General features: G+C 40.6%; 1 protein-coding gene across 1 annotated transcript in view; it reads right to left on the reverse strand.

Annotated features, from left to right (window-relative positions):
- Positions 1-9,320, reverse strand: part of LOC130576888 (stAR-related lipid transfer protein 13-like) — a gene marked incomplete at its 3' end in the record, with an annotated part of 98,656 nt that extends 89,336 nt beyond the window's left edge. The window contains 1 exon segment of the mRNA XM_057371861.1: positions 8,801-9,320. Coding sequence (XP_057227844.1) covers positions 8,801-8,969 — 169 coding nt within the window.
- Positions 9,321-9,735: the final 415 nt, after the last annotated feature.

Consider the following 9,735-nt stretch of genomic DNA (forward strand, 5'->3'; position numbering starts at 1 on the left):
GTCCTCAGAAATATATATAAATATAGCTGTAAAAATGAAAAGAAAAAGGAAAAAATTAAAATGAGGACTTACTGCCTCACCCTCCATGCCAAGCACTAACTTTGGGATTTTACATTGTGCCCTTCAGATAAACGTTAGCAGGAAGAGAAAGCCATTACCTCTGAAGCCGTTACAAAATGATTAGATATTCAGCTGCCGCCATCAGATGCAATTAAAGACACAAAACTTAGATTCATCCCACAGAACATTAAAGTTTGCCAAATATATTATGAGAAAGCCACATTGTGTGGCTCTGAGAGTCTTGTCCTGTCCAGACTCCCACTCCCGTATCTGTTGGAGACTAGGGAAAACTAAACATTCTGTGCTTCCTGAAGCTGAAACAATGGAAAAGGACTGTGCCTTTCACACGAGTCCTGCCCTTGTGCCATCTGAGTGTTGACAGAGATACTGCTTCCTCCTGAAATCTAGAGCCATCTTATGTCTTTGGTCCCTTTTCAAACCTTAGGTCTTTTGGAAGGATGTTTGATGATGCTGCGGTTATTGGGAGGAACAAGATGATCTAATTATTTGGAATGGTCTTTGAAAGTTCTGGTTTTATGCAGACTTGGGACACTGACTTCAAAAGAAGAAGGATGGGCTTGTGGTTAGCTACTATGAACTGTCTGTATGAAATAATGAAAAAATACTGAAGTATTTGGGTTTTAACAGAATTTACTTCTGCATTTTTGCAGGATTGGAAAAGCACTTCATGACCGGATACATTTACTTTTGTGTATTTCCATCAGAAACATCAAAAATTGTACTACCTTTTTTGAGGGATAATGCTACAGAAACTTTAATATTGGATCTTTAGACCTTGTGAGCAAGGTTTCTCCACCTTCTGTGGCAGCAGCAAGAGGAGTTACAATTACACTATTAAATGAAACACAGACTGATTCTTGTTCCTTGGTAAACTGGCATCACTCAGCTCATGTCCTCGTTACCTATAGCTAGTCCTCTCTGGGGCTTAGTCTGAGCTGAGCCAGCTGAAGAAGCCCAAAACAGAACCAGAGAATCTGCTCAGCAGACCAGGGGGTACTTCAAGCTCACCTCCTATTCCTTTTATTTAGCAGCACAAAGATGCCCACTCAGACTCAGAGGGATGGACACTGTACTGCTGCACCAACATAGGAACACGATGTGTTAATATCTGCAAGCAGGAGTTTCTAGGTAATAATGTGGATAATGTACATTGAAGTAATGGCCCAAAGGATACATGCAGTAAGGAAGGGGAAAGGATTGTCAGAGATGTAGGGGAATATCACATGGTCCAGCATGTACTGCGGGGTTTGGAAAAGCAGSAGTTCCTTGCAGAGAAGGGTTACACAGGATTAAAAGCTGTACCATCATCCTCACTTCCCAACCCCTTCTGTGGTAAAAGCTGTATGGCCTTTTCTTAAAGCTGAGGGTATTGTATTTTCCTGTAAATGTGGTTCCAGGAAGGAAGCTGAGAAATCTCCCAGAAAATGGCAGGTCTGGTGGGTGGCAGATGCCAGCAGGTGTGTGTTTGTGTCCAAAACTAGAATTAAACTAGAGATTCCAATTTGAACTTAGTGCTTTTATCCATATTCCTAAACCTTTCAAGTGATGGAGGACTAGAAACAAGCGCAGCACAATCAATAAAATAAACAAACCATGAAAGACACTAGTGACACATTAAGGGGGAAAAAAGTCAGATACCCTTTAGGCCACTAGGACTAAAGGAGAGAGATGACAATAAATATACAGAGATTTTGGTTCCAAATCCTGAAACCTTGCTAACACAAACAGATCTCCCTCCCACTCCAATCCAATTAAAAGAAAGCAGAATTATTGCCAAAGGCCTGTAACATCTAGCTCATTAAAACAATACCAGTTGACATTATTAGGATGCATTATTTTGCTCCTTCAGTACAGGGACGATTCATCTGAATAAGTAACAGGGCTGAGTCCTTCTTTGGCAAAGGACTTTGACTGGAAAGCAAAACGTCTGGTATGTTCCAGCCAGGCAGCTTCCATGCCTGGCAGATGTTATTTACTTAAGACGTACTGTGCAGCCCGTATTTTAAACCAAGTTACTTCTCCACGTTTACCTAACTTATCACAAGGACAGAAACTGTTGTTCATCTCTGTGTCAGTATTAGTCAAAATCCCGTGTACTCTGAGCTGCTATGGAGCAATTGTTTTCTCCCAGCAGAATTAAACTCAGCCATGTTACAAATGAGAGGCGAAAACCCACAAGATGTTTTCCAACTGAGTCACACATCCTTTTCAGCCAAGCCATAATCCTCCCAAGTCCTCTGAATCATACTGCCTACTCTTCAACAGCTTCTAAATAGTCCAGCTCAMGGTGCTCAAGCTTTCCTCTCTCCCACTATATTACTCAGCTGACCCATTAAACTAAACCAAAAAAAGAAAACTCAATAGGTTTTAAAGAAAAAATGCACCACAAGGCACAAAGATGAGGGATTTCTGACTTGCCTACATATATATATATATATATATATATATATATAAAATTAGTATAAATAAGAAATGACATGACCAGCATACACTGGATGGAGCTCAGGCCATGTAATTTATCATTTTACTCTCAAAAGCAGCTATTACAAGGCATAACAAACTCAACTATGAACAATTGTTTAATAAACTAGTTACGAGGGTCCTGTTTGCTCAGTCTCTTAGGTACTAATCCAAACATATGTGATGCCTTATACGAAACAGTTCACATATTTGCTTAAGTACAATTAAAAGTGTGAGAATATCATATAATAGGAGTAAGATAAAAACAATGAGTGAGGCTAAGATAGTATCAATGACTACACAGCTTGCATTTGAATCAAAATTAAAAGTGTAATTGCCAAGAAAGTATAATAATATTTGTTTGGAACCTAAAATTGCATTTTTTAATTAASATTTACAGTGCTCATGGTATAAATACTGCACTTCATTTTCAAGGATTTCTGTATAAATACAGATATAAGAGACTGAGTAACAAAAATGCTATGTACATACTCTCTTCAGTAATCTATTTTTGTGAATAATTTCCATTTTACTTTTGTTATGCAGTATTTCATATACCACAGTGGTTTATCACTTCTTCTAAATGATTATTATTACTCTAATGATTAATTTACTGAGCATACATCTTGCATTTATTTGCTTAAATGTCTTTTAATATTATTGTCTCTAATTATACAGAGGGGTTAATATGAAATTCAGTTTCCTCCATGATCAATACAGATGATACACAGCACGACTACAGCTGCTCATTTCATAATTTCAAACCAAGAAAGCCTCAAGTTAAGATTTCACCTTGGCTGAAATCCTGCTTTCAGTGAAATTGAGACAAAAGTCTCCTAACTCAAAAGAAGAGCCAAGATTTAATTCTTGGTTGTTAGCTGAAGTGCCACTGACACTTTGTAGCTGTGAAGCTTAAAGGGCAGAAATAGCCATTATGATTGAATCCAATCTCCAGTACCACACAGGCCACTTCTAGTTACATATCATGCAGTATTTCCTAATAACTTCAGTTTTTGAACCGTTTTGCCATATAGTGGTTCCAGTGAAGGTTTATCCCTTTTAAATGTCCTGTTGTTTACAAAGAGCAACTTTAAAACACTTTAATTAGCTGGACCGCACTCATATACATCAATACTTCTTTTAATATAAACACATATTAGGGCACTCTCTGCTTACAAATAMCTCTCAGGATGCTCACATTTTTTGTGTTAAAGTTTCACACAAGTACTTACACCATTTCAGAGTACAAGTACATAATAAAAGTATTTTTAAAGAAATCCTATTATTTAACTGAAGAACTTTTTCCAAATCTCGATCTAAGGACTTGAGGAAAGAGTGTGTAAGGAAGAAAAGATGGTGAAGAAGCTTCATGTGACATAGGCTCTCAGTTTCTAAGGGACCTTAGAGAGTGTACGAAACAACCAACCCAGAGATCTTTCTGCTGTGAGAACACACCTATCCACATGTATCTGACAGTAGAAAGGAGGATGCACCATGTCCCAGCTGAGGCTTGCAAAGCAGCTCAGCAGCTAAGGCTGCTCCTCCTGGTGCTCCAGGCAACCCAGTCCCAGTTCTGTCCTCTCCTGCATGCCTGGGCTGGAGCATAGACACAGAGGCTCCACAAGAGGAGGCACCGGGGGTTGAAAACGAGCTACATAGTGCTGCTGCCCTGAATTCGTGGCTCAAAAGGMAGTAGACCACCAGCACTGGTCAGAGATGATATATAGGAGGGTGTTTACATCATTACCAGCAAGGCTGAATCATGTTGGCTAATCTTTTACTTTCCTGTGTTTAGATAGTGAGGTTTAAACATGTGTAGGTAAAGTGGCCAGCATTCAGGACATGAGAAATGCTATGGTTCAAGCAGCCTGAACAACTGTATTGTCCTCTTTGCATGTCTGATCAAACTCAGAGTCCTTAATTTTTTAATTGTATCCCATTTCCCATCCCATATCTGTGCGCATACCAGGAATTTGATCTGGGCTTTTTAAATGCAGCCTCTGACTGCAACATTTTCACCTACATGACTTGCCTGTACTCCTTTTGAATATGAAAGCATATTATAGCTTAAGATACAATAACAGTTGAAATTTAAGTCACCTAAATTTAATAACTTTTGCAAGTCACTTGCATACCGCTGTAACACTTTCCACAAATTCTACTCATGCTTAGCAAAACGGAACAATCAAACATGTTAAACCAACTCCAAAGAGAAGACTATAAGACAGAAAAGTGAATTTGTTTGCATTTCTAAAACTTGCTCAAACCAGACAAATCCAGGTGATCCAAAGGTAATAGTACACATAAAAGATCAAAATTGAACTTTCAACAAATAAGAGTATAAAGCATCTGCTGAGCAGAGTTTGAGTGGAGAGTTTGCCTTGAAAAGTTGAAAGTCTGATTTAATATTGCTCCATCGAACAATTTTCCTCAACCGTTCTTGCCTGTGGACATTAACTGAGATAAATCACAGAGCCATTACGCACTCTGGGCAGGAATTTACTCACTGAGAAGAGGAATTTGTCTTATTTTCATTTGTTTCTTCAATGTTATTGTCTTACTGAGTGTGCAGGCTAGCAATCTAATTTTACTGTGGATGAAAGGGAACATTTTTTTATCAGCCTATCTACGCTGGGGCAGATGTGGTTTCATTTACCTTGACTTACACTCGTACTGCAGTCAATGATTTCAATTTAATTTTTTCAGAGTATGACCTCAATTCTTCATTACCTTTTACCTACAGCTACTKCTTACATTTTCTGCTCTGCACTGAGTTTATCTATGTACTGTGAAAGAAATAACAACTTTGTGACTCATGTAATATAAATTCTTGAAAGTCACCACTGTATTTATTTAAAGAAAACRTGAGTAATCATCAATGAATTCTCATACAGTTACTGCATACAAAAGTTGAATAAATACCTCAGACCAAGCATGCTACACCCTGTTCCTTTATGCTGAGGCATGTGTCCCCCTCAGTGTGGAAACTAACGGGTTTATGGGGGGAAGGGAATTATTGAAAATATCACACCTTAAAAATACCTGCTTAACATCAAACAGATAATTACTAGTCACATTCACAGGCCACCTCATAATTCTACCTCAAGGAGTTGGTGGTGAATAAGAACCAAATATTTAGGACTTTCAAAGTACGATCTGATTGAAATAACAGTCTGGTTCCTGACATTTCTCTTGTGGTGATTTTCTTTTTAGAAATGATTAAATAATATAATTCCTCTAATGACTCATTTAGTTTATTTTTAACTAACACCAAAGGAAAATACAAAGGAAATGTATTCAGCAAATGGGTTTTTCAAGGAGGAAGAAAAGCTGTATTGTGATGTGATAGAGTAAATTAGCATAGTTTAGAACAGTACATGTAGCTAATGACTGAAAGGACAGCAGTATATGCAAGACTTTATATCACACTGCATTACTGGCCAGGAAGGGAAGCTTTGACTGCTTTATATGTTGTCAATTGGATATGCTGTGATTTTGTAAAACATTCCTTACACTAAAGAAAAAATATCTCTGATATAACTATCATACTCTAGGTGCCTCCAGTGTGAAAACCAGCAAGTGAAAAATAACTGGGTAAGAAGTAGAGAGCAGGTATTCAAAAAAAGCCCCAAGGCAACCTAGCACTTAAACATGTGGCAGATCTGTTTTCAGCAAAGCAATTAAACAGGCAGGATTCACCATTCCAGCAATCTTAAAATGCAGGCTGGATCTTTTTCTAAACATATGCTATAATTCAAATTATTACGTTGGAAATGTGCTAACATAAGAATTGGGGTAGCTATGTTCAAATACATTGTCTTAATGGCCTTAAAATGTATGATTCAAAGATACACAAGTTCAAGAAACTAAATAATTATTTACATGCTTTACTCAACTGGATGACTCAAAGCAAGTTTTTGTTCTCATCTTGCATCTCCCGATCTACTTTTCAATATATTATGGATAAGTTTATCTTAAGTGGCACTCAGCTAGTTATGAATCCCATTTGTTAATGGGGTAAAACTCATTCACCTCTGATAGCACAGATTGAGACCTACACCCATATTACAGTACTCTTCCCACTCTCTGGGACAGGGAGAGGGACTGATCCAGTACCCTCACACTGCTTACAGTTTGAACACGGCAAGTGCAGAGGGTAACATGCAGACTCAAGCAGAACTTGGTGACAGCCTTGTGAGGGATTTTGATGGAGATCTAGGTTTTTTATCCAGAGTGCAAACTGGAGGTTTCAAATTGAGCCATAGTAGCTAGGTTTAGATTATTTRGTATTGCTAACACAACTATTCGTATCAAAATTAGTCATTACTTGGGGCACTGTAGAAAAAATGTGTGCCTTGTTTTTGTACTAAATGTGTGTCTGCTTACATACAGGCTTACAGACAGACATTAGCATCTATCTGCAGGCATGATTTCCTTATTGCTAATGAACTGACACTTGACCAACACTGGATCCTGTCACCAGCTTACCATCAATAAGAGAAGGAAGCATGAAGGTGTTCTTAGTGATCCAAAATACAGAAATATTTCACATGCTGAATGTTAACACACATCACATCATCAAGGCACTATGCAAATATAATTTCCACAGCTCTGTGCAAGAACATGTCGGAAAACTGTGAAAGAGGAACAGACGTCATTCACCACAGACTAACCATCTATGCAACAAGCTGCAGGAGGAAATGTTACAACTTTGAAATTCCTCACCATGCAGCCTCTCCAAAGTCTTAGCACCACTGACTGGCTTTGGCAGTCCTCGCTGCCCTGGACAGATTACAGGTTACAAGAGGGAATGTTAAATAGCRCCACGACAAGAAGAAGAGGTGTGTTAATCCACCATATTCTCAGTCAATGTTGTTTGAACACTAAATTGGTACTAGAACTGCACCCAAAACATTTTCAAATAAACCTGTAGAGAAATAAATTACTCTTTCTTTCCATTCAATCCAGGCCATACACTGGGTACACAGAATGACATAATATCCTTCCTGAAATCAGAGCTGCAGTGAGGTCCAGTATCCTTCAACCAGTTCCTGAGACTGCCTTGCAAACAACCACATTTTCCCAATTGCCACAGAAACTATCTTTTCCATCTTTTTAAACCTGGCCAAAGAATTATGCATTGTTTTCTTTATAAAGGCAATAAAATTTCATCACTATATTCTGTACTTCTGCCAGAGTTTGACAGCCACAGATATAAAGAATCCTRCTGGAAGGAAAGGCATAGAAATAGCCTCTCCATTTATTTGCTGCTGGTCAAAACMTCACACCAGTTTCTGTGATATTTGCCAGACATGACAGTAAATGACATTATCTCTATCCCTGCCTCTAGTGAGCAGACTCAAACACCTTTTTGCAAGCTGTCAAGAAAGTGACTGTTGTCATGATGAATTTTCTTTTTTTCAACATGACATTTATCTGCACGTAGGACCACATCTGCTTTGGAAACTGGTGTTCTTGAAAACGGGATTCCATACAAACTATGATCAATACAAAACTATGTATTGATTTGCTTTTTAATCTGGAAAAATCAGTACAGTTGGTTAGGGTTTTTATCTTTGCATTAACCATTCTGAAGATGATTTTAAACTGCATGCACAGGCCAAAGCATTTGTTCTGAGGCCAGTCTGCATTTAGCTTTAGTGTCAAAGACAGACACTCAGAAAAAAAAAACCAAAAACAAATCTATATATTTGTAATGACTACTTARACAACTGTTTAAGCAGCTGCAGAAAGGCAAATTAGCAATTATTTTTAAGGATATGTGCCGAGGTTTTCAGTCCTCTGAGTTACACACACTTGTTTCCAAAGGATGTCAGTCCAGTCGCCTTCTTCCAGTTGCACTGGACTTCTGCTTCTTTTTTAGTAGGGTGACCACCTATTCTCCCTTTGAGGGCTACCAGGGGCAGGTCTGACCTGCAGCAATTTCAGCAGATGGACTGGTGCCAGCAACTGCTCAGACAGTCAGAAAAGACGAAGTTCAGCACCTAAGATACTACAGTAGTTTATGATTAAAAGGCAATTTAGTTAAATAGCTAATCGTGCACCAGTGTTCATCTCCTGGTTGTCGGTGCATGTGTGGAAACAGAGAGGTATGAATGACCATTTCAAACCCTGTCTGTAGCCAGGTTAATCTGGAATAGCGACAGGAAAGAGCCCGAAACGCGAGGCACCAAAACCTGTTCTCTTACGAAAGAGCAGACCTGCAGCCCCTGCGCCAACGCTGCTGCCAGCTACTCACCTTGCTGAATTTTCGTCACCAGCTGGTGACGGGCGAGAATCCTGCTGGTCCTGTAGGGAGGGCGCCGGGCGGGCGGATCGCAGCGCCAGAAGAGCTCCTGGCCCTCGGGAGACACGGCGTTCAGGTAGAAACAGGCGGTGCCCGCCGCCCGGGGCACCGGCTTCAACATCGCTGCCCTCGGCTCGCCCCGGCCGTCCCGCGGCGCTGCTCAGATCGCGATCGGAGCAAGGGAAGCCGGGAGGCTCTGAGCCCCARGGAGCTGCACGGAGCGAGCGCTTGCAACGAAAAAGGAGTGCCAAGAGCTACTACAACTCGGGATTCCGGCATCTCCCACATGATCCGCACGGACCAATCGCTCCCAGGGCAGCCTGTGGAAGTCAGCCTGCGGAGCGGGTCAGCCAGCCTGCCCCAGCCGCAGAGCCTGTCCCGGTCCGGCACACGCAGCCTGTCCCAGCCTCGCACACACAGCCTGCTCCAGCCCCGCAAACACCTCGTACCCCAGCTCCGCACAGCCTGTCGCAGCCCCAGCCTGCCCCAGCCCCGCAGCTGGCCGAAGTTTACCCAACACGGACGGGCTGCACCGGGGCGTTTCAGAAAGGAAATAATAAATAGTTGAAGACGCTCAGGAATGCSTGTTTTAGAGTAATCAGGGCTGCCTAAAACCTTTTCCTCCTCTGCTCTACACTACCCAGCAGCTGACTCATCTCTGGAGATGGTGCCCTCACTACTTTTCTAAAAATTATACCCCTGTTTGCCATGAAAAAGTCCGTTTACCGAAGAGCTGTCTGAATCTCCAAAACCACGTGGTACAACGAGCACTGGAACAAGTGAAGCCCTTGGGATGAAAAAAAAGTTCAACAACACCTAGCAGCAGTCACTCAGCAGCAAACAAAACCCAAGACTCCCTAGCAGTAATGCTACCAAGAACTGGTCAC

This window comes from Malurus melanocephalus, unplaced genomic scaffold, assembly GCF_030028575.1.
Source record: "Malurus melanocephalus ecotype Western Australia unplaced genomic scaffold, MMel_1.1 scaffold_160, whole genome shotgun sequence".
NCBI classification, from domain to species: Eukaryota; Metazoa; Chordata; class Aves; order Passeriformes; family Maluridae; genus Malurus; species Malurus melanocephalus.